This window comes from Hippocampus zosterae, chromosome 11 (assembly GCF_025434085.1).
Source record: "Hippocampus zosterae strain Florida chromosome 11, ASM2543408v3, whole genome shotgun sequence".
Taxonomy (NCBI): Eukaryota; Metazoa; Chordata; class Actinopteri; order Syngnathiformes; family Syngnathidae; genus Hippocampus; species Hippocampus zosterae.
Genome location: NC_067461.1, coordinates 23,078,767 through 23,104,817, shown reverse-complemented (window position 1 = coordinate 23,104,817; position 26,051 = coordinate 23,078,767). Strand labels below are relative to the sequence as shown.

The following is a 26,051-nucleotide window of genomic DNA, read 5'->3' as shown; positions in this document are numbered from 1 at the left end:
TTTTGTGTGGAAGGTTACAGCGTTCCGTGTCCATATAAATACAGCGGGTGGAGCTTCTCTGTGTTCGTCTGACAGTGACAGCGCGCTACAGTGGTAGCGACCTAGCGAAAATAAAATGTCTCCAGTGTTGTCATCGAACCAAGTGTAGTCATTCGAAATGAGGTCTACACAAAACCGTAGAGAGAGACTTCCGCGCAAGAAGTACCAACATAATCAACATAGCCTGACTTTGTTAGGGGCAGTGAAACCCCCCTCTTTCAGAATGGTTTGCCCCAGCAGCACGGGGGAAGTGCGTGTGCTTGTTTGTAAGACCGGCAGTTTCGAATACAGCGGCACATAATGAACACTGGTGTCCGGTGTCTCGTTATTCTTCAACAAACATACGGAAACAGACTGCTGTGTTGAAAGCAAACTTGAGAAAAATTAAGTATGCAACCATGGTTTAAATCCACTATAGGCTGAGTACTAGTGTACCTTATATGTGCACTTTATAATGTTATATTGCTCTGTTTTGATTTCATAAAAAAAGCTATTAAAGCTTTTTGTTGTGTGACAAAATATTTTTTTCACCATTATTGATGGACAGTAATATTGTGTGAGAGATTATGTGTGAATAACTGCACCAAGTGAAAAATGTTCATGTAAAATTGAAAATCGAAATTGTTATTTCAGTAAATATTTGCATTTGCCACATAGATTCATGATTCCATGTTGATGAGAGCATTAAAATGGGGGGAAAAATAGGACAAAAATGTAAAAGGAAATTCAGAAACGATAAATAGTTAAAAGCTTATAAATATACACATTCAGAGATTGGAACTTCTTGACAACCTTGTTTTGAGATGAGTCTTTGTACTTTGTTTTTATTTTTGTAGCACTCCATGTTGAGTATGTTCAGAAGAATATAAATAAAGCCATATAAATAATAAATATTTGATATAATGTCTATTTTTTTGCATTAGTACTTCATTTGACACATAATATTCCGTTATTTTTGGTATTAAATTAATTTAAGCAACAAAAAAAATGAGGAGCCATTTGGGAGCCGAGCCAAAAGAGCCGGCTCTCTAAAAGGAGCCGGAATTCCCATTTGAGTCTTTTCCATCGCAACTGGTGGGCCTTGCGTGTATTTAAGCTCCCGCGGCATTACACCTCCATCCGGGTTACGGGTTGTGGAATTTCCGATTACGCAACTTCCGGTAACACGTAATATCGTAGTCAAAATGTTAATGCATAGGTTTTTATTCCGGGTGAAGGACATTCCTTTCTATAGCATTCCGGGGATGGGAATATTTATTCATTCATTCATTCATCTTCCGAGCCGCTTGATCCTCACTAGGGTCGCGGGGGGTACTGGAGCCTGCTGGAGCCTATCCCAGCAGGGCACACAGAAACGAACAACCATTCGCTCTCACACTCACACCTAGGGACAATTTAGAGTGTTCAATCAGCCTGCCACGCATGTTTTTGGAATGTGGGAGGAAACCGGAGCACCCGGAGAAAACCCACGCAGGCCCGGGGAGAACATGCAAACTTCACACAGGGAGGCCGGAGCTGGAATCGAACCCGGTACCTCTGCACTGTGAAGCCGACGTGCTAACCACTGGACTACCGGGCCGCCATGGGAATATTTACTGTACCTCTAATAGCCTCTGGTCTGCTGACCTAAGGCACCAGGCAGGTCCTACGTACCTGAAGGAGCAAGTCCCATTTAAAAATGTGAAAACAAATAAAAGAATAAATAAAAAATAAAATGTACACGGAGCCAATGAAGGGACGTCAAAGAAGGAGTTATGTGTTTGCGCTTAGGAGGACCAGTCAAGAGGCGAACAGCAGCAATTTGGACGAACTGGAGACAAATATATTAAAACTACCGGTACTTGTTCAGTTATTTCTGTTTTTTCACAGCCTTCTGAACAGGGATCGTCACTCAGCATGGAAGAATTACTCGCTATGTTGTCTTTGACCCTTTATTGAAGCATATAGCATGTAATAACCTAAAAGTAAGAATGAATACAACAAAACTAATGTATCTTCATGCATCACAATGTAAATAATGTTTATAATAGACATGAATTCAGCAACTTAATACCTTCATCTTAAAAATAATTTGATGAATCAGAGTATCTATTATGACTTTATCCCATTAATTTTAGCATGATGTATTCACATTGTCATGATTATTACTTTTAATGTTTTATATGTAATAAAATTTATTTCTAATGCCATCAAGATTCATAGTCTAAATATAATGAGAAACCATACAAGTGGAACCTAACAAAAGTACTACAAATCCCAGCAATCAAACCCGGAAGCAAAGCGCCGGTACTATTACCTCTAGCCGTAACTCAAACTCATCATTCAAACTTTCCGAAGCAGCTGGACAAACATTAAATGGCTTTGATTATAACACCTTTCTTTTTTTGCAAATCTGGTTGAAAAAAACTGATGTCTTCTAATTGGAAACAAAGAATGCTTGTCGACACCGGGATAAAATGTATTCGCTTTATGAGAATGAAACTGTATCGTTCCAATTTTCTGGTCCACTTAGGTGCCCTATTTTTTTTCTTTTGGCCACACAAATAACCATTTGACTGAATGTGAACAGTGCCACACAGCGCTGAGGCATTTCATCAAATAACTTGATCACAATGGCACAGAGCAGCGGGACAATCAACAATGCAGGACAATGGCTGACCAATCTTAATGATGACATTGTGGACTTTAATAAAGAGGTACCTGTTTGGGGTTTGGGTTTCCAACGCCAGATAGTGATCAGCAAACAGTCAGCTTAAACGTCATTTTAAAGGCTGTTGAAAGCAAAGCTTGTAACACAACCAGAATGCTTCTTCAGAATTTAAAACTGACAAACTTGCAGGAGCAAATGTTCCTTTATGCGCGACACAAGACTGAAAACTCCCATTAAGTAACAGATGACATGAATGGAAATTATTGTTTTACCTATGAGAAATACCCAAGTAATCAAGGAGTTGATTGTTCTGAACATTGTTAAAGTCAAGTATAAAGCAAATATTGACACACTCTTTCTGCTTCGTTTTTATCTTTTAGGACATACAGGACATTTCATCAGAGCAATATTTTGGACCAGTCTACTTTTTATACTTGGTCATGTTTGCTTCCAGACAGTACTATACACCTATCTTCCTCTCAACATTGCTATTGCTGATAACTGTTCGCACGTGGATATCATCACCACCCATATCGGGCTCTCCAGGTATTTAGTCAGCATTTAAAAAAAAATCTCTCTCTCTCTCTCTCTCTCTCTCTCTCTCCCTCTCTCTTTCTCTCTGTATATATATATATATATAAAAAAAAAAAAAAAAAATCCTCATCTCACCCCTCGGGTGGTGTCCGTCCCTCATTCAGCTCGGGTCCTCTACCAGAGGCCAGGAAGCTTGAGGGTTCTGCGCAGTATCCTTGCTGTTCCCAGCACTGCACATTTCTGGACTGAGATGTCCGATGTTGTTCCCGGGATCTGTTGCAACCACTCATCTAGTTTGGGGGTCACTGCCCCGAGTGCTCCGACCACCACAGGCACGACTGTCACCTTTACCTTCCAGGATCTCTCCAGCTCCTCTCTGAGCCCTTGGTATTTTTCGAGTTTCTCATGTTCCTTCTTCCTGATGTTTCCATCACTTGGGACCGCTACATCCACTACAACGGCTTTCCTCTGCCCTTTATCTATGATCACGATATCTGGTTGGTTCGCCATTACCATCTTGTCAGTCTGGATCTGGAAGTCCCACAGGATCTTCGCTCTGTCATTCTCCACCACCTTCGGAGGTGTTTCCCATTTTGACCTTGGGGTTTCCAGTCCATACTCCGCACAGATGTTTCGGTAGACTATGCCAGCCACCTGGTTATGGCGTTCCATGTAGGCTTTCCCTGCCAGCATCTTACACCCTGCAGTTATGTGTTGGATCGTCTCAGGTGCCTCTTTGCACAACCTACACCTTGGGTCTTGTCTGGTGTGGTATATTTGGGCCTCGATGGCTCTGGTGCTCAAGGCCTGCTCCTGAGCAGCCAGGATGAGTGCCTCTGTGCTGTCCTTCAGGCCAGCCCTCTCTAGCCACTGATAGGACTTCTTGAGATCAGCCACTTCAGTTATGGTCCGGTGGTACATCCCGTGTAGGGGCTTATCCTCCCATGATGGTCCCTCTTCCAGCGCCTCATCTTCTGTTCCCCATTGTCTGAGACATTCTCTGAGTACGTCATCCGTTGGAGCCTTCTCCTTGATGTATTCATGGAGCTTGGATGTTTCATCCTGGACAGTGGCTCTCACACTCACTAGTCCCCGGCCTCCTTCCTTTCGGCTTGCGTACAGTCTCAGGGTGCTGGATTTGGGATGGAACCCTCCATGCATGGTTAGGAGCTTTCGGGTCTTAACGTCCGTGGTCTGAATCTCTTCCTTTGGCCACCTTATTATTCCTGCAGGGTATCTGATCACTGGCAGGGCATAGCTGTTTATTGCTTGGGTCTTATTCTTGCCATTGAGCTGGCTTCTTAGGACTTGCCTCACTCGCTGGAGGTATTTGGCCGTAGCCGCTTTCCTTGTTGCCAGTTCGAGGTTGCCATTGGCTTGTGGTATACCAAGGTACTTGTAGCTGTCCTCAATGTCTGCTATTGTTCCTTCAGGGAGTGAGACCCCTTCAGTGCGGACTACCCTTCCTCTCTTAGTCACCATCCGACTACATTTCTCAAGCCCGAATGACATCCCGATGTCGCTGCTGTAGATCCTGGTTGTGTGGATCAGGGAATCTATGTCCCTTTCGCTCTTAGCATACAGCTTTATGTCATCCATGTAGAGGAGGTGACTGATTGTAGCTCCATTTCTGAGGCGGTATCCATAGCCTGTCTTGGTGATTACTTGGCTTAGGGGGTTCAGTCCTATGCAGAACAGCAGTGGGGAGAGTGCATCACCTTGGTATATGCCACATTTGATGGACACTTGGGTAAGTGGCTTGCCATTGGCTTCAAGTGTGGTTTTCCACATCCTCATCGAGTTCGCAACGAAGGCTCTTAGGGTCCTGTTCACCTTATACAACTCCAAGCATTCAGTGATCCATGTATGTGGCATCGAGTCATAGGCTTTCTTGTAATCAATCCAAGCTGTGCACAGGTTGGTACGTCGGGACCTGCAGTCTTGTGCGACTGTTCTGTCAACCAGGAGCTGATGTTTGGCTCCTCTGGTATCTCTACCAATGCCCTTCTGTGCTTCGTTCATGTATTGATCCATGTGTCCACTTATCTTAGCCGCAATGATGCCTGACATGAGCTTCCATGTTGTGGAGAGACAGGTTATTGGCCGATAGTTGGATGGGGCTGCACCCTTCGAGGGATCCTTCATGATCAGGATCGTTCGCCCTGCGGTTAGCCATTCTGGGTGAGTCCCATCCCTCAGCAGCTGGTTCATTTGTACTGCTAGGCGCTCATGGAGTGCTGTGAGTTTCTTTAGCCAGTAAGTGTGGACCATGTCCGGGCCTGGTGCTGTCCAGTTCTTCATATCTGAGACTCTTTCCTGTATGTCTGCCACTGTTATGGTAACCGGGTTCTGTTCAGGGAGGTTGCTGTGTTCCTCTCTCAGGGTCACCAGCCATTGTGCATTGCTGTTATGTGCAACCTCCTTCTCCCATATGCCTTTCCAGTACCTTTCAGTTTCCAGTCTTGGTGGGTCAGCTCTGTTGTTAGGACCCTGCCACTGAGCGTACACTTTCGCAGGTTGTGTTGCGAACAGCCTGTTTATTCGTCTGGCCTCATTCTCTTTCGTGTACCGCTTTAGGCGACTGGACAAGGCTTGGAGCCTTTGTTTGGCAGTTTCGAGTGCTTCAGGTATGGTCATCTGGATGTACCTCTCGGGTATCGGCCTTTTCATCACACCTCTCTGGGCCTCCGTCAATTGACTCACATCTTTCCGGGCCGCCTTGATCTTAGCCTCCAACCGTCTTTTCCATGGTGGGTAACGTATCTCATGGCTTCCATGGTTGCTCTTATAGCCCAGAGTCTCCAGGATCACTGATGCTGAAGCGTATATCAGCTCATTGGTTTCTGTGATCGTTACGGTAGGGATCGCCCTCAGTGCTGCATTCACACTTTCTATGAGACTTTCAGATGGTACTTCACATAGCCGTTGTAATCGGTTTCTAGGTTGCCCAGCTTTCATTCTTGCCATGATCTTAGCTTTCAGGTCAGTTGCTTCCTCGCTCAGCATTTCATTCATTGGGGCTGGCCACCCAATCTCATCATCTGCATTCATTGGGGCTTGCCTCCCAATCTCTTGTATGACCTCCTCCTCTGATCTGGCAGCCTGGGGCCCTTCACCATGGAACCTGCGTTGTACCTCATCAATCTCAAGTTGTGACAGCAGTTGCCGTTTGTGGATGTTGGAACACTGAGCTACTAGTTGTTTCGCGGTCAACCGTGACTGTGGGTTTCGAAGTAACCATTTAGCCCACATTCTCTGCATGTAACCCCTCTGACTAGGGTTGCTTGAGTAGTAGCATTCCAACAGAGCCATGTTATCGCATCTCGCCCATCTCCGCTTTGTTCCAGTAGCCCATTTTTCATCAAGGTGCTCTGGTTCCCCAGCACCTGACGCAGACCTTGTTTGGCCGGGCGACGTCTGAGCCGGCATGTCATTCGTTTTATTGTCTCTCATCATTGTATGAGGTAGGCATTAGCGTGAAGGATCTTGCCCAAGGACCCACACTGGATGGTGTTATGTGCTCATTTTTGCCCCAAGCGGGATTCGAACCACCGTCTCCCGTATGCCAAACCGATGCCTTACCAACTGAGCTATCCAGCCGCTCTATATATATATATATATATATAGAGCGGTAAGGCATCAGTTTGGCATAAGGGAGACGGTGGTTCGAATCCCGCTTGGGGCAAAAATTAGCACTTAACACCATCCAGTGTGGGTCCTTGGGCAAGATCCTTCACGCTAATGCCTACCTCATACAATGATGAGAGACAATAAAACGAATGACATGACGTCGCCCGGACTGCGTCAGGTGCTGGGGAACCAGAGCACCTTGACGAAAATGGGCTACTGGAACAAAGCGGAGATGGGCGAGATGCGATAACATGGCTCTGTTGGAATGCTACTACTCAAGCAACCCTAGTCAGAGGGGTTACATGCAGGGAATGTGGGCTAAATGGTTACTTCGAAACCCACAGTCACGGTTGACCACGAAACAACTAGTAGCTCAGTGTTCCAACATCCACAAACGGCAACTGCTGTCACAACTTGAGATTGATGAGGTACAACGCAGGTTCCATGGTGAAGGGCCCCAGGCTGCCAGATCAGAGGAGGAGGTCATACAAGCGATTGGGAGGCAAGCCCCAATGAATGCAGATGATGAGATTGGGTGGCCAGCCCCAATGAATGAAATGCTGAGCGAGGCAGCAACTGACCTGAAAGCGAAGATCATGGCGAGAATGAAAGCTGGGCAACCTAGAAACCGATTACAACGGCTGTGTGAAGTACCATCTGAAAGTCTCATAGAAAGTGTGAATGCAGCACTGAGGGCGATCCCTACCGTAACGATCACAGAAACCAATGACGCTTCAGCATCAGTGATCCTGGAGACTCTGGGCTATAAGAGCAACCATGGAAGCCATGAGATACGTTACCCACCATGGAAAAGACGGTTGGAGGCTAAGATCAAGGCGGCCCGGAAAGATGTGAGTCAATTGACGGAGGCCCAGAGAGGTGTGATGAAAAGGCCGATACCCGAGAGGTACATCCAGATGACCATACGTGAAGCACTCGAAACTGCCAAACAAAGGCTCCAAGCATTGTCCAGTCGCCTAAAGCGGTACACGAAAGAGAATGAGGCCAGACGAATAAACAGGCTGTTCGCAACACAACCTGCGAAAGTGTACTCTCAGTGGCAGGGTCCTAAAAACAGAGCTGACCCACCAAGACTGGAAACTGAAAGGTACTGGAAAGGAGGTTGCACATAACAGCAGTGCACAATGGCTGGTGACCCTGAGAGAGGAGCACAGCAACCTCCCTGAACAGAACCCAGTTACCATAACAGTGGCAGACATACAGGAAAGAGTCTCAGATATGAAGAACTGGACAGCACCAGGCCCGGACATGGTCCACACCTACTGGCTAAAGAAACTCACAGCACTCCATGAGCGCCTAGCAGCACAATTGAACCAGCTGCTGAGGGATGGGACTCACCCAGGATGGCTAACTGAAGGGCGAACGATCCTGATCATGAAGGATCCCTCGAAGCCCCATCCAACTATCGGCCAATAACCTGTCTCTCCACAACATGGAAGCTCATGTCAGGCATCATTGCGGCTAAGATAAGTGGACATGGATCAATACATGAGCGAAGCACAGAAGGGCATTGGTAGAGATACCAGAGGAGCCAAACATCAGCTCCTGGTTGACAGAACAGTCGCACAAGACTGCAGGTCCCGACGTACCAACCTGTGCACAGCTTCAATTGATTACAAGAAATCCTATGACTCAATGCCACATACATGGATCACTGAATGCTAGGAGTTGTATAAGGTGAACAGGACCCTAAGAGCCTTCGTTGCGAACTTGATGAGGATGTGGAAAACCACACTTGAAGCCAATGGCAAGCCACTTATCCAAGTGTCCATCAAATGTGGCATATACCAAGGTGATGCACTCTCCCCACTGCTGTTCTGCATAGGACTGAACCCCCTAAGCCAAGTAATCACCAAGACAGGCTATGGATACCGCCTCAGAAATGGAGCTACAATCAGTCACCTACTCTACATGGATGACATAGAGCTGTATGCTAAGAGCGAAAGGGACATAGACTCCCTGATCCACACAACCAGGATCTATAGCAGCGACATCGAGATGTCATTCGGGCTTGAGAAATGTAGTCGGATGGTGACTAAGAGAGGAAAGGTAGTCCGCACTGAATGGCTCTCACTCCCTGAAGGAACAATAGCAGACATTGAGAACAGCTACAAGTACCTTGGTATACCACAAGCCAATGGCAACCTCGAACTGGCAACAAGGAAAGCGGCTACGGCCAAATACCTCCAGCGAGTGAGGCAAGTCCTAAGAAGCCAGCTCAATGGCAAGAATAAGACCCGGGCAATAAACAGCTATGCCCTGGCAGTGATCAGATACCCTGCAGGAATAATAAGGTGGCCAAAGGAAGAGATTCAGAGCACGGACGTTAAGACCCGAAAGCTCCTAACCATGCATGGAGGGTTCCATCCCAAATCCAGCACCCTGAGACTGTACGCAAGCCGAAAGGAAGGAGGCCGGGGACTAGTGAGTGTGAGAGCCACTGTCCAGGATGAAACATCCAAGCTCCATGAATACATCAAGGAGAAGGCTCCAATGGATGACGTACTCAGAGAATGTCTCAGACAATGGGGAACAGAAGATGAGGCGCTGGAAGAGGGACCATCATGGGAGGACAAGCCCCTACACGGGATGTACCACCGGACCATAACTGAAGTGGCTGATCTCAAGAAGTCCTATCAGTGGCTAGAGAGGGCTGGCCTGAAGGACAGCACAGAGGCACTCATCCTGGCTGCTCAGGAGCAGGCCTTGAGCACCAGAGGCATCGAGGCCCAGATATACCACATCAGACAAGACCCAAGGTGAAGTTGTGCAAAGAGGCACCTGAGACGATCCATCCATCCATCCATCATCTACCGCTTATCCGGGGCCGGGTCGCGGGGGCAACAGCTTTAGCAGGGAAGCCCAGACTTCCCTCTCCCTAGCTACTTCTTCCAGCTCTCCCCGGGGGATCCCGAGTCGTTCCCAGGCAAGCTGGGTGACATAGTCTCTCCAGCGTGTCCTGGGTCTTCCTCGGGGTCTCCTCCCGGTGGGACATGACCGGAACACCTCACCGGGGAGGCGCTCAGGAGGCATCCGAATCAGATGCCCAAGCCACCTCATCTGGCTCCTCTCGATGTGGAGGAGAAGCGGCTCGACTCCGAGCCCCTCCCGGATGACCGAGCTTCTCACCTTATCTCTAAGGGAGAGCCCGGACACCCTGCGGAGAAAACTCATTTCGGCCGCTTGTATCCGGGATCTCGTTCTTTCGGTCATGACCCATAGCTCGTGACCATAGGTGAGGGTTGGGACGTAGATCGACCGGTAAATTGAGAGCTTCGCCCTGAGACGATCCAACACATAACTGCAGGGTGTAAGATGCTGGCAGGGAAAGCCTACATGGAACGCCATAACCAGGTGGCTGGCATAGTCTACCGAAACATCTGTGCAGAGTATGGACTGGAAACCCCAAGGTGAAAATGGGAAACACCTCCGAAGGTGGTGGAGAATGACAGAGCGAAGATCCTGTGGGACTTCCAGATCCAGACTGACAAGATGGTAATGGCGAACCAACCAGATATCGTGATCTTAGATAAAGGGCAGAGGAAAGCCGTTGTAGTGGATGTAGCGGTCCCAAGTGATGGAAACATCAGGAAGAAGGAACATGAGAAACTCGAGAAATACCAAGGGCTCAGAGAGGTGCTGGAGAGAGCCTGGAAGGTAAAGGTGACAGTCGTGCCTGTGGTGGTCGGAGCACTCGGGGCAGTGACCCCCAAACTAGATGAGTGGCTGCAACAGATCCCGGGAACAACATCGGACATCTCAGTCCAGAAATGTGCAGTGCTGGGAACAACAAGGATACTGCGATTTTTAATATAAAAATCCTCGTCTCACCCCTCGCGTGGTGTCCGTCCCTCATTCAGCTCGGGTCCTCTACCAGAGGCCAGAAAGCTTGAGGGTTCTGCGCAGTATCCTTGCTGTTCCCAGCACTGCACATTTCTGGACTGAGATGTCCGATGTTGTTCCCGGGATCTGTTGCAACCCCTCATCTAGTTTGGGGGTCACTGCCCCGAGTGCTCAGCATTTCATTCATTGGGGCTGGCCTCCCAATATCATCATCTGCATTCATTGGGGCTTGCCTCCCAATCTTTGGTATGACCTCCTCCTCTGATCTGGCAGCCTGGGGCCCTTCACCATGGAACCTGCCGTTTGTGGATGTTGGAACACTGAGCAACGAGTTATTTTGTGGTCAACCGTGACTGTGGGTTTCGAAGTAACCATTTAGCCCACATTCTCTGCATGTAACCCCTCTGACTAGGGTTGCTTGAGTAGTGGCATTCCAACAGAGCCATGTTATCACATCTCGCCCATCTCCGCTTTGTTCCAGTAGCCCTTTTTTCATCAAGTTGCTCTGGTTCGCCAGCACCTGACGCAGACCTTGTTTGGCCGGGCAACGTCTGAGCTATGTCATTCGTTTTATTGCGGTTTACACATAGAATAGCATTGCATGCTTTGTTACATGGGCAGTTCAGTTTACTGCCGTTATATTTTAGCTGTATGTGTTTCAATGCACTGCATGTTTGCACTGTGGTTGAGAGAGGAAGGTCATTTCAGCTGTGCTGTATGTTGCACATAGAGCTTATTTGACAATAGAGCTTGACTTGACTTGAAAACACACAAATGGAAGCCCATTGAAAGGACGATAGATCATTGTTCGAAATTAATTTTGTGTGTGTGTGTGTGTGTGTGTGTGTGTGTGTGTCAAATGAATGAGAATATAAGTGATTTTGTATATTACATATAGTGTAGTTTAAAATCAAATATTTGACTACTCAATGTGATTTCTTCAGGCTTCCACTGAAGGATCCTTGGACTGTATTGCGCCTTCTGAGTCCTGACCTGATGCTCTGTGGGATTTCTTTGATAACCATCATCCTTTGTAGAAGATTGGTCACAAACAGAGAAATACTGGCTGCAACCAATATTACAACAGTAAGTTGTTATCATGGGATTTTACCACAGAAACTGTTAGTGTCCTTGGGTGTCTTGAAAGGCGCTGAAAATAAAATGTATTATTATTATTATTATTATTATTATTATTATTATTAGGGATTTTGGAACAATAATAAAAACTATAGATGTGACAGTATGGATGTGACACCTCCTTGTGGGTCCTGGCCTTGCCGTGGCAAGGAGGCTTGTGTGTTCCAATGATCCGGAGAGCGTTACCGTCTGGAGCTTGCTCCAGGTAGGGTCTCCCTTGGCTGGCCGGTCTTCGGGTAGGTTCCAGACTAACAAGGTCCCAACGGTGTGTCGGTACGCCGCTGAGATGGCAGCCCCATCATCCGACTATCCTGCAGAGGGCCAACAACCCACTCAGGAGAAATTAATTGTTACGAAACCGACCAGAAGAAACCAGACTGCCCAAACCGAGACAAGACATAGGAACTCCCCCGACCAACGAGTACGGATTGACCTACGCCTGAAGACGCGCATTGCCACATTGAATGTCCGAACGCTTCTTCGGGCTGGAGCTCCTTCACTGCTGTCCTTGGAGCTCTCCCGCTACAAAATCACCATGGCGGGTCTGTGTGAATCAAGATGGCAAGGCAGCGGCGAAATTACAGCAGGAGAACACAGCTTCTTATGGAGTGGCCCTGAAATCCGGACGGGCCTCCATGGAGTTGCGCTGGCCATGTCCAAACATACACGGCAATCACTTATCAGCTGCATCCCAATTAACGATCGACTCCTGTCTGCACGGTTCCTCCACCGACATGGCAAGATGACAGTCATCGTTGCTTATGCCCCCACAGAACTCGCCGATGATACAGTGAAGGACACCTTCTTCGACCAACTCCATCAGGTCGTTAGCCAAACCCCACCACATGACATCGTCATCATCCTCACTGACGCCAATGCAACCTTCTCTTCTTCCTCCAGAGAAGGACCAGCTCACCAAACCCCCACACAACCCATTGGCACCACCTTTGTCGGTAACACCACAAATGATAACGGCAAACGTCTGCTTCTCCTCCGCCATTTAAATAACCTCTGTATCACCGACACATGGTTCCCCCGCAAGCAGATCCATCACTGGACCTGGTATAGCCCTGATGGAAGAACCCGGTAGGCGATAGACCATATCATCATCTCCCGACGCTGGCGATGCTCCGTCACCAACTGCAGGATCTTCAGAGGTGTACAGTTGGGCAACACTGACCACCGCCTGTTGGTTGCCCAGCTAAGACTTAAAATACGACTAGACCCATCTATCAGGCCACAACCACGCTTAATGTCTTCCAGACTCTGCGACCCCACCACTGCCTCCGCATATCTCCGCTTCATCACCAACGCCTTCACCGCTCTCGCTGTTGATGACATCGCAGACTGGGAGACTTTCAAATTAAAGGTCAACCAGTCTGCCCAGGATGTATTGGGAAGATCAAGATCTCTTCCCAAACAACCATGGATCTCACAGCTGACCCTCGACATCATTGACCGCCGCCGTGCTGCTCGCCTGCGCGGTGATATCACAGAGTACCGCAGGCTCAATGCAGCACGGATTGCGGCAATTGCAACTGACAGGGAGAGATACTGGGGAGAAGAGGCCGAACGCATGGAATCAGCAGCACAGCGCAACGACCTTAGACAGGTCTTTCAAATGCTGCGCCAAACCCGCATCGGACCACACATCAAGACCGCCCTCATGAAGGATGCCAGTGGAAATCGCATCACCACTGAAATAGACTGCCTTGAACTCTGGAAAGAGCACTTCAGCAACCTCCTTCATCACCCTCCAGTCCCCACCGACCCCCGTCTTGTTACTGCTGCCAACTCTACCACCCCCAACCCCAACTGCAAAACTGACAAAGTCACAATCGACGAGGTCAGAGCAGCAATAAAATCACTAAAAAATCACAAGGCCCCTGGAATCTGTGCCATCACTGCAGAGCTGCTCAAAGAAGGTGGTGACTCCATGGCCCAGTGGCTCACCCACATCATTAACCATGTGTGGGTGGCAGAACAGCCCCCCACAGACTGGCCCCGAGGCATTATCCTGCCATTCTGGAAGCGGAAAGGCGACAAGCAACTCTGCAACAACTACAGAGGCATCTCACTGATCTCCATACCCGCAAAACTGTTCATCCTTCTCACCCGCGCCCTTCCCGCCATTCGAAGCCATCGCTGCCCCCAACAAGCTGGCTTCATGCCCAACCGGTCCACCATAAATAACATCTCAGCAGTTGAGAAGGTTAGAGAGTTTCGGAAGGACCAACATCTTTTTATAGCCTTCATAGATCTCAAAGCTGCCTTTGATACAGTCGACCACCTCTCCCTTTGGAACATTCTTAAATACCTTGGAGTGCCACCCAAAATAACCACATTGTTCCAGCGACTCTACAACAACTCAGAGAGCTGTGTTCGTGTGAATGGGAAGGACTCAGAGTGGTTCCCCATTAACAGCGGGGTCAGACAGGGCTGCGTGGCCGCTTCTGACCTATTTAACTGTGTCATTGACCACCTTATGATCCGAGTCCGGGAGCAAGTCTCAGGCGTGTCGCTCGGCAACTTCCACCTGACCGACCTTGAATACACTGATGACACCACCCTGTTCAGCAACTCCCTCCAACACCTCAGCAGTGCTCTCTCCATATACCAAACAGAAGCAACAAAGCTGGGCCTCCAAGTAAGCTGGCAGAAAACCAAACTTATGTATATCGGTGACGGACCGAACCCCTCCCCCCTGATCTTTGGCACAGACGAAGTGCAATTTGTCAATTCCATCATCTACCTGGGCTCCACTATTACCAGCAGCAGCGATCTCAAGCCAGAGATTGACCGCAGACGCGCCCTTGCGGCCGCGGCAATGCAGTCACTGTGGCGGCCCCTCTGGCGCCACCACTCAGTGTCCCAAAAGACCATCCATCCATCCATCCATTTTCCGAACCGTTTAATCCTCACTAGGGTCACGGGGGGTGCTGGAGCCTATCCCAGCCGTCTTCGGGCAGTAGGCGGGGGACACCCTGAATCAGTTGCCAGCCAATCGCAGGGCACACAGAGACGAACAACCATCCACGCTCACATTCACACCTATGGACAATTTAAAGCGTCCAATCAGCCTGCCATGCATGTTTTTTGGAATGTGGGAGGAAACCGGAGCACCCGGAGAAAACCCACGCAGGCCCGGGGAGAACATGCAAACTCCACACAGGGAGGCCGGAGCTGGAATCGAACCCGGTACCTCTGCACTGTGAAGCCAACGTGCTAACCACTGGACTACCGGGCCGCCCGTCCCAAAAGACCAAGATGCGAATTTATAACTCAGCAGTTCTTCCCATCCTCATGTATGGTGCAGAATCCTGGCCATTAAATAAGACCCAGGCCAAGAGGATCGACGGCTTTGACACCAGGTCACTCAGAACCATCTTGAACATCAGCTGGCACCTCCATGTTTCCAACTCAGACCTCCGAAAACATACCCTTCAGCCCCCTGCATCCCGACTGGCCGCTCAGAGGCGCATCCGTTGGCTTGGTCATCTCCTCCGATTACCCCCGGAACACCCAACTCGTGCCATCTTCTCATTTGATCCAGCGACAGCCGGCTGGAAAAGGCCACGCGGCAGACCCCACACCAGATGGCTTGATGTCATCAGAGAGGATCTCAAACACCAGGGCCTTACCCTGGAGGATGCAGCGGACCTGGCCCATGACCGTGGTCATTGGCGGACCCTGGTGAAGCTGATCGGCTCTATGCACTGCGACGACCCAGCCGAATGAGACTGGGCCTCCGCGTCGCAAGAGCATTATTATTATTATTATTATTATTATGGATGTGACAGGACTTGGTAAAACCTTATTGCCAAAGGTTTTTCAGTTTTGCAATTCACTTTGCATTGACGCAGAATGAGTGTGTTTGTCTGTTAAATGTTGAAACTCCAGCTTAAAGCCGCACTAAAGCGTAAAATCAGTGGCATTAGAGAGGGCTTTGATTGATGAAAATTCAAAGAAGCACAGGCTTTCTTAAAATCTGCAGTGGGGTTTCATTTCAGTTTCACCATTGGATACAATGATGATTGAGTGGAAACTGTTGACAATGTCTTCAAGTGTTGCTTGGAACATGTCCTGTACTTTTGATGGAAACCCAACTATTGTGATCAAGTTTCTCCTGTGTTTGTGTCCTTTATAACCTTCCTGCACATGCAACAGTCAAGCTACAGTGAAACTCCTCTAACGGAAACAAAGAATGCTCGTCGACACCAGGATAAATTTCATTCGCTTTATGAGAATGAAACTGTATCGTTCCAATTTTCTGGTCCACTTAGGTGCCCTATTTTTTTCTTTTGGCCACTCAAATAACCGTTTGACTGAATGTGAACAGTGCCACACAGCGCTGAGGCATTTCATCAAATAACTTGATCACAATGGCAAAGAGCAGCGGAACAATCAACAATGCAGGACAATGGCTGACCAATCTTAATGATGACATGGTGGACTTTAATAAAGAGGTACCTGTTTGGGGTTTGGGTTTCCAACGCCAGATAGTGATCAGCAAACAGTCAGCTTAAACGTCATTTTAAAGGCTGTTGAAAGCAAAGCTCGTAACACAACCAGAATGCTTCTTCAGAATTTAAAACTGACAAACTTGCAGGAGCAAATGTTCCTTTATGCGCGACACAAGACTGAAAACTCCCATTAAGAAACAGATGACAACAATGGAAATGTTTTACCTATGAGAAATACCCAAGTAATGAAGGAGTTGATTGTTCTGAACATTGTTAAAGTCAAGTTGCCCACCGATACACTGCAACCGATACACTGCAAAACCAAACTGCAAGTTCCCAAATGGTTGCGGAGACATTTGTTAGTCAATTAGTGAGTCAAAGGTTTTAACGGTAGCAGCTATTCTTTTTTTTTTTTTTAACATTTTAAAAATGTTGTTTCAATGAGAAAAATTGTTTGTGACCCGTTAATAATACAGTATAAAGACACTAAATATGAAAGATAGAACGAAACCTACATGGGCGAAAATACCCCCTTATGTGAAAAAATCTTCACGCATTAACACAATTCCCATTCTCCTGCACCCCATATGACCAAAACCCCCCTGTTGGGTTATACGAATTCTATTCTCTGCTCCAGCCTCGCGAAGACATTCACTACAACCAGAGATGAAAGTCCTCCGGATTTTCCCGGAATTCCGGGTTTTTCAAATTTTTATGACAATCTCTCCGGAGAATTGAGGAAAATTTGCCTAAAATTAATCGGATATGAGTTGAGAACATTGAACGAAGACGTGTTTGAGTTCGTTGTTTTGCTTTCAGGAACAGGAAAGAGATTTTCGTCTCTTTATAAACACACTCGCTAAACCCCAGTGGAACGAATAAAAGACAGTTGTCGTAAAAAATATATTTGATCAAAAAGGGAAAACACACAGATTGGCAGAAAAACGTGTCCATCCGACTTCGAGTGTCGTCTCGGCTAGTTTAGCTTAGCTGTTGTCGTGTGTGAGGTTGGTTGTGTGTCCTCGTTGCGTCAGCGCTGATTGGATGAAATCAAAAGACACGCTTGCGTACATGTTTGCGCTGAAGCACGCACAGCAGAGCGCAGCGGACTATCTACTGCTGAGGCTCGCTTAGCTTGAATGGCGTCACCACAACAGTATTACCCTCGCCTCGCATTCTCATGGCCTCGCCATTTCTCTGAGATTTCGAAATTTCGTCGAAATCGGAAGCCACAAAGGGTACATGTGTGCACACAAAAGGAAGATTAATCATTGAATGTTGAGTATTTGAACAGCGTTTTGTGTAAACTGATTCATCTGCGATCGGCCAGGTGTGTGTGTGTGTCTGTGTGTGTGTGTGTCTGTGTGTGTATTTATTTATTTTTCCGGGATTTTCAGAAAAGTCCACTTTCATCTGTGCTACAACGAAGTCTTATCCAACAGCGACCTCTGCTGCTTTGTTCGAAAGAAGGCAACAGCAACCACCACACTGGTTTACAGAGTGAACAATGTTTATTTCGGTCACAGCTGCGAGTTTCCTGGACTCAACATACTCATAGCTGCTCTGCCATTGGCTTGCCAAGCATCATCCTGGCCTCTGATTGGCCAAGAGGGACCTCACTGTCTATGTGTGGATACTGAAGCTAGATCCGTAGCATCCGATTAGCTGCTCAGAGTAAATTGCTTATGGCTCAACGGACATTCAAATAAATGAACGTTTCCGCGAATGCTTTACTTGTTATCATGCTAAAAACACCCACGGGACGCTTCGTCGTCCTCGATGGCCATAGTTAGCTCTCAAAGGCTAAAAACCTTACGCTAACTGAAGCGCTAATGAGAGAGAAGCGCTCCATTAAGCATAAGGTTTTTGGCCTTCGAGAGCTAACTATGGCCATCGAGGACGACAAAGCGGACATTCAAATAAACGAACGTTTCCGCGAATGCTTTACTTGTTATCATGCTAAAAACACCCGCGGGACGCTTCGTCGTCCTCGATGGCTATAGTTAGCTCTCAAAGGCTAAAAACCTTACGCTAACTGAAGCGCTAATGAGAGAGAAGCGCTCCAGTAAGCATAAGGTTTTTGGCCTTCGAGAGCTAACTATGGCCATCGAGGACGACAAAGCGTTCTGTGGCTGGCTGAAAAGTTCATTGCATGCCAGGAAGTATTTGTGATTGTTAGATTCAGACGAGGATGGACGTTGCATTGCTAAAATGGCTACAAAAAGTACCTTTGGATGTCAAGCAGCTAAGACAAGAAGGGCTCTGATGCTGGAAGAGAGGGTAAAAGTGATCAAAATGAAAGACGGAGCAAGCAAAATAAAATACATTATCCAAGAAAAGGTGAAAGTGAATGCTGATCATAAATTTCGAAATTTCTTTCCCTTTTTTTCTTTCTACACTGACAATATGAAGTGTCAAATAAGCAAATAAGTGTGTCCTCATACTTATGCACTATCGGAATAAAAATAGAGGACACATGCGTTTGTGTGTGTGTGTGTGTGCTTACATCTAAGATCAAATTTGCTATAGTGAAAAGCCCCCTGTTGTGAAAAATTTCTTGCTGCAAACATGATTTCGTTGTAGAGGAGTTTCACTGTATTGGAAATGCTTTTTTTTGGTCCTGTATGGCTCTTTTAACATTTTGGGTTGCCGACCCCTGTGTTAGACTTGACGCCCCCCACCCCTTTACTTCTATTTTTTTTTTTAAGTACAATTAATAAATAACCCTCATTCTTTTCCCTACTTTGAACATAGATCCAAGAAGAAGAAGAAGAAGAAACAGATAATGAGGGCGAAATTAATCAAGAATCAGATGATGAGGATGATGAAGCATCATTTTCTGGTGACACCAATCAGGAGTTTTCTACTGCAACCTTAGCCAAGCAACTGGCTGAGCGTCTCAAGGCCATAGTCTATAAAGTACTGCTGGACCTTTGGAGAATCTTTGCAGTGAGCCTACTCGCTTTGGCTGGTAGGTGCTGCATTCGCCGTCACACTCGCACATACAACAACAAGATGCTAAGAGAAGGAACAATGTTAGAATTACTTTATGCTAACTCACTCATGGCCAGAGGCATATTTCTACTCTTTTGCAAATACCTGAGTGTTACGTATCCGAAAAGAGCATGTGCTAGAGGAAGTTCATAAGGGAGGAGTCGGCCATTGAAGCTACTCTATGTTAAATTACAACACACAAGTCCCTACATTCAGGGTCTGCGCTTTTGCTCTTCTCTTTTAATAATAATAATAATACATTTCTTTTGTAAGCGCCTTTCACAACACTCAAGCAGGGTTCGTACAGGTCCTTAAAGTACAGAAAAATCAATTAAAAAACAAGTTGTAAAATTATGTTCTTAATTGTCCATAATTTCCAGGGAAATCTTCTACAATCCATAAAAATCCATAAAAATTAACGTGCGGTGTTCATTTCATTTGTGTATGTAATTTTCCCCAACCTTCCAATTCATAGTTTTATCAGAAAATGTAGGACCTGGTACCCGCTCTGCTTTTCCCGCCGTCTCCGATTAGTTCCGACGATGATCACGTGATCACTTCAGGTCATTCCAGGTAACAACAATAGATTGACGCCATCCTGGGGCAGTAAATGGATAGTTTGGTTGCCGGCTCGGCAAATAATTACCGTATTTTCAGGAAAAATCTGTTCATCGAATTTATCGATCTCAACAAGTGACAGACAAGTGTGTAACGACGCCATTCGAGCGAAGCGCGTCTCAGCAGTCGATAGTCCGCTGCTATCTGCTTTGTGTGCGTCAGCTAAGCTTAGCTGTTGTCTCGGCTAGGCTAGCTTTTTGTTGTCGTAGATCAAAGCTTATTTGATTTGCGACGTTCGTTGCTTGGTTGAAACCAAAAGACACACATTGAGGCACACAGCAAAACAGAAGAAAATTGATCGCCAAGAACTTGCAAAAGAGATAGAGGAGAAAACTAAGTCACTGTCTGCTATTTCCTAATTGTCATCGCAGTTTCATATTTTTCATTATAAAACATGTCTGATCATTGAAGGTGATAGGAGGGAAAATAATAGGGTTGGACCATTTGGGATTTAGACTTCTGACATGGATTTCAGCCGTTCAGGTATACTGGATACTTCTAAGATGGGCAATCAGTACTACTGTTCGTGAAACCAGATTTTTCTAAACCCTGTCCAGGTGACCCATATGACCATTAGCTCTGTTCTTCGTGTTATGTTTCTTCGAAAATAAATTGAAGTTTTATATTTTCTCAATTAAAATTTTTATGTGTGTGTTTTATTTGAGAATTAACGTTTTTTTATTTTCCTACCTGTGATACAGGTTGCAAAGTGAAACTTTGACATACAGTATGTCAAATAAAGGGTTAAGTGATTGCACCTAAAAATAAAGATGTGCCCTTCTTTTGGCAGCAATGATTTGAACACCAGCTGATATGTGGCTTTCTGTTCAGCCCGTGTATTGCTGAGCAGGCATTAAATCCACTGTGAATCCCCCGCTGAATGGAGAAAAGTCCTTAAAAATGGCTAAATTGGCCCTCAGAAGTCATTAAATGCTCCATAAATAAGCAAGTGGAAGAGTAAGAACCCTGTCAAGGACACTTTACAACCAAGATCAAATAATAAAACCACCGATAAAATTATAAATAAAATAAGAGAAAGATTGAAGGTGGATATGCAAGTCTGAATAGGAGGGTTTTGAGCTGGGTTTTGAATGTGGGAAGAGAGTCTGTATTACGAATATTGGGTGGAAGTGAGTTCCAGAGTTTGGGAGCAGAGCAGCTGAAGGCTCTGCAGCCCATTGTACTTGAGACAGGCAGAGGGTAGAGAGAGGTGGAGGGAGGATGAGGACCTGAGTGAGCGAGAGGGAATGGAAATTTGATCTGGCAGATGGGGGGGCAAGGTTATGGATGGCTTTGGATGCATAGAGAAGTATTTTGAAATTAATTCTAAGTTTGACAGGGAGCCATTGGAGCTGTCAGAGGATGGCGGTGATATGATGGAAGGAGGGGGTTCTCGTGATGATCCGAGCTGCTGAATTTTTGCCGATGAACCTGCTTTCCACCACTCCTTCATCTTCCACCCACATTGCGTGGTTTTCCAATTGGCCACGAAAATTCCACACACAAACATGTCAAATATACTTGACCAGACTAAGATGGTCTCATTGTTAATGGTGCCAGCTATACATACAGATTTACAAACTGAAATTTGCAGTTCATTTAAAGTGCATGGCAAATTGTTATTTGTCTTTTATATAACAATGGCTACGTTCACACTGCAGAGTGTATTACAAAACTGTTTATAAAAACACATTAGCAGATTTGCAGACGATTGCCTGTATACTCTCTCTTCCAAGCACTCTCATCTGCATGCATCGATACGAAAGAGACCGATGTGTCGTATTAAAGAAAAGCATTTCATTTATTTGAGGATACTACCAAAAGGGGAAACACCAGTTCACCCTTATCTTCCAATACATCACCTTAAGAACTGTCACGTTCGCGACGTGGTGGTGAACCCCAAAAAACAGGCAGGAGGGAGGAACAGGGTGTGCTTGACGAATTGTATTAAAACATAGAGAAAACTAAATCCAAAACAAACAAAGTCCAAAGTATCAAACAAAAAACATGACTGAAGATAAAACATAACAATGACCAAAACCTGACTGAAACAAACATGACAGAAGCCAAAAGCAAACAGCAAACAAACGAACATGACAGTAGCAAAGAGCAAACATGACCCAACAATGAGTGGCCGGGCTGGGAGTCCTTTTAAAGCACTAATTACCTAATGACCAACAGGTGTGGAGCTGCAGGGGGAGCCCTACAGTGCCACCTATTGGTCCCAAACCGAATCATGACAAAAACTGCAAACCTCTACAGTACAATATTATACTTCACAATTCATTTTATTAATCAATATGAACGCTTCAATAAATAAATAGCATACAGTAGAAATCACTAGAGATGCCAATGCTGAGGCTCCTACCTGTCTGTGTAGGGCAACCTATACATAACTCATACATAACTAGTAGTTATGTATGAAATGATGGGTCCATGAGGCCTCATGAGGCGTGTTGACACAATGACACACTGTGTTGATACTGTGCTGATACTGTGTCGCTGACCACTGCCACCTGCTGGACCTTAAAAATCCCTGCAGTCAACCCACTTGACAGACTGAACAGACTGATTTGATGATGAAGTGTATACAATGCACTACCTCACTCTACCCACAATAGCCACCAGTGCCATTGTTTATGTTGTTTTTTATGCTGTTTATATTGGTTATATTGTCTGTACTGTTCAGATTACATGTCTTTTTTATACAGTGTAGCTGCTATCCTTTCTTAGCTGTGTGTGTTTAATGCACAGCATGTTTGCATGCATATATGCACTGAGTATTGAGAGGAAGAAATTTCATCTATGCTGCATATCATACATTAAGCATATTTGACAATAAAGATGACATTGACACTTGACAATATCATTCACATTCATATTGTATCATTCAACATGTTTCAATAATGTAAAAGTCATATGAATGAGGTTGTTTGTGGGCTTTGTCTTCACAAATTGTGATTTAGAAAAATAAGATGCTCCAGTGTTTTAAATTTCAGTCTGTTGCGTTTAAATCATGCTATTTCCCCTGTTGTGGAGAACACACACACACAATGGAATAAGACATGTCAAAAATCCAAGAAGCACTTGGTGAGACAAGGAGATTTTAATAAATACCTTATTCTCCAAAAGGAGATCAAAATGGCTCTACACGGCGGACAATTTGTGTTTGTCCGGAAGCTGCTCCATAATATGTACGTACTGTAGCAACATCACTCGAGTGAAGCGCGTCTCAGCAGTTGATAGTTTGCTGCTCTCTGCTGTGTGAGCGTGAGCACGTACTCGCGGCGCCGACCCAACTATATCTATATATATAATATATTATATAGAGAAAAGGCGGAAGTGACTGTGGCCAGGCATGCGGGAAAGAAGTCAGCCAATCGGGGAAGGGTGGTCGTGTATATATACATATATGGAGAGGGAGGGATTGAGAGAGAGAGAGAGAGAGAGAGAGAGAGAGAGAGAGAGAGAGAGAGAGAGAGAGAGAGAGAGAGAGAGAGAGAGAGAGAGAGAGAGAGAGAGAGAGAGAGAGAGAGAGAGAGAGAGAGAGAGAGAGAGAGAGAGAGAGAGAGAGAGAGAGAGAGAGAGAGAGAGCCACTCTGCAAAGCAGTCTTGGTTGAAATAGCTTCATAATGTCAATTTTTTCTTGAAAAGTATGCAGTGAAAAGGAATTTTCAATCCTGGTCCAATCTCATCTTCCATCATAATTCAAGATTTGGCCTCACACACAGAGCCAAACCAATTAGAACTGATAGTAGCTGAACCAATCAGAGGATGGATAAACTCCCTCGTCACAGGGCCTGCGGAATGGCTTTCCGGACATGAATCTACAATCTGCTTGGATAAAAGACACACATACAGTGAACTACAAATAACACGGGGGGCGAAGACGCTGATATATTATGAGATTAAAAATAACCATGGGCATTGCGTATTTGTACGGAAAAAAATACCACAACACAAATGAAAATATGAGGAGCGGTAGTGACAAATGGTCCATACATCCATGAGGATTTTATGAAGTAATATGGTGAAAATTAATATTGACTTTTGTTCTTGTTTCAGTTATTTCCGGCGGCCATCCCAAATTCACAATTTATTAAATGTACTTGATGAATATCATAATTTGTATGGGAAGGCAAGAAGACTAGAATAATGTATTACACCCTTCAGCTGATTAAAGAAAAAGTAGGACAGCCCCGTCTTAACCTAAGGGTATATTCTGAAAAAGGGCGGATACGTCCACTCGTATTGTATTGGACACTCACCGCCCACTTTATTAGGTACACCATGCTAGTAACGGGTTGGACCCCCTTTTGCCTTCAGAACTGCCTCAATTCTTCGTGGCATAGATTCAACAAGGTCCCGGAAGCATTCCTCAGAGAGTTTGGTCCATATTGACATCATGGCATCACACAGTTGGCGCAGATTTGTCGGCTGCACATCCATGATGCGAATTTTGCGTCCCACCACATCCCAAAGATGCTCTATTGGATTGAGATCTGGTGACTGTGGAGGCCATTTGAGTACAGTGAACTCATTGTCATGTTCAAGAAAACAGTCTGAGATGATTCCAGCTTTATGACATGGCGCATTATCCTGCTGAAAGTAGCCATCAGAAGTTGGGTACATTGTGGTCATAAAGGGATGGACATGGTCAGCAACAGTACTTAGGTAGGCTGTGGCGTTGCAACGATGCTCAATTGGTTCCAAGGGGCCCAAAGAGTGCCAAGAAAATGTTCCCCATACCATTACACCACCACCACCAGCCTGAACTGTTGATACAAGGCAGGATGGATCCATGCTACCATCCGAATGTCGCAGCAGAAATCGAGACTCATCAGACCAGGCAATGTTTTTCCAATCTTCTATTGTCCAATTTCGATGAGCTTGTGCAAATTGTAGCCTCAGTTTCCTGTTCTTAGCTGAAAGGAGTGGCACCCGGCGTGGTCTTCTGCTGCTGTAGCCCATCTGCCTCAAAGTGTGACGTACTGTGCATTCAAAGATGCTCTTCTGCCTACCTTGGTTGTAACGGGTGGTTATTTGAGTCACTGTTGCCGTTCTATCACCTCGAACCAGTCTGGCCATTCTCCTCTGACCTCTGGCATCAACAAGGCATTTCTGCCCACAGAAGTGCCGCTCACTGGATAGTTTTTCTTTTTCGGACCATTCTCTGTAAACGCTAAAGCTGGTTGTGGAGATTGTCTTGACCATGTCTGCACTGAGTTGGCGTCATGTGATTGGCTGATTAGAAATTACGTGTCAACGTGCAGTTGGACAAGTGTACCTAATAAAGTGGTCGTGAGGGTCGTGAGGGAGGTATTTTTTCCTCTCTGACTTTCGGACGGTTTAATCCACTACGTAGCAAAATGGAAGAACATTGAATTGATTTCAGACACTGTTAATTATCACATTCAAACATTGTTGAGAAGGAATCTAATACCCCCTCTTGGAAAATAAATAGAATTGAGCCCAATTATAGACATTTTCCTACCGATGTGGTATGGAATATGTAAAATACTTGAGGTGTGAAGAGAATTAAATGTATTTAGATCGGGTGGGATGATACAAGATGCCACATTCAAACAATGGAAGAGAAGAGGATTGATCAGAGAGGAAACCAAGTGACGAGACCAGGGGTGCCCATTAGGTAGGTCCCGAGTAGATCTGAAGAGTGTCGAGGAGAAAAACAAACAGTGTAGATGTTAGTAATATATTTTTTTGTCATGTACGCTGCACCCTAATCATCCTATCAGTCTCATTTTCACAAAATAAATATAAAAAAAAAATAAAGCATGTAAATCTTGAATTTATGGTGGCGCCTGATTATGTCACCGGAAGTTGTTAGCGCTCAGCAGTCTGCAATTGCAGCTTGTGATAAGAGCTGTTGCGGTCTATCTTTTATCGTCATTCTTCTCATTCAGAGTTTGCTTCGTGTACAATTCACCGAGGGCACAGGCAAAGAATAGGAATCTAGGAGGGTCCAGGGAAGCACTTTAAAATGGTACTTGTGAGCTACGATAGTTAACATGCTGAAGTGCGTCGCATGCCTCAGTTTCAGGCTGTTTCTCATCATGGCATGTGTGTGTGTGTGTGTGTGTGTGTGTGTGTGTGCGTGTGCG

At 45.8% G+C, this 26,051-nt stretch overlaps 1 protein-coding gene across 5 annotated transcripts in view; it reads left to right on the top strand.

The window, feature by feature from the left end:
* The window catches only part of piezo1 (piezo-type mechanosensitive ion channel component 1), a 157,587-nt gene that overhangs the window by 14,649 nt on the left and 116,887 nt on the right, over positions 1-26,051 (top strand). For 2 of the 5 annotated variants that reach the window (XM_052080973.1, XM_052080977.1), the window contains exons 3-5: positions 3,070-3,235; positions 11,662-11,803; positions 19,072-19,288. In XM_052080973.1, coding sequence (XP_051936933.1) covers positions 3,070-3,235; positions 11,662-11,803; positions 19,072-19,288 — 525 coding nt within the window. Of the gene's footprint in view, positions 1-3,069; positions 3,236-11,661; positions 11,808-18,454; positions 18,658-19,071; positions 19,289-26,051 lie in introns of those variants that run through there. The other 3 variants (XM_052080974.1, XM_052080975.1, XM_052080976.1) reach the window with 3 other exon arrangements.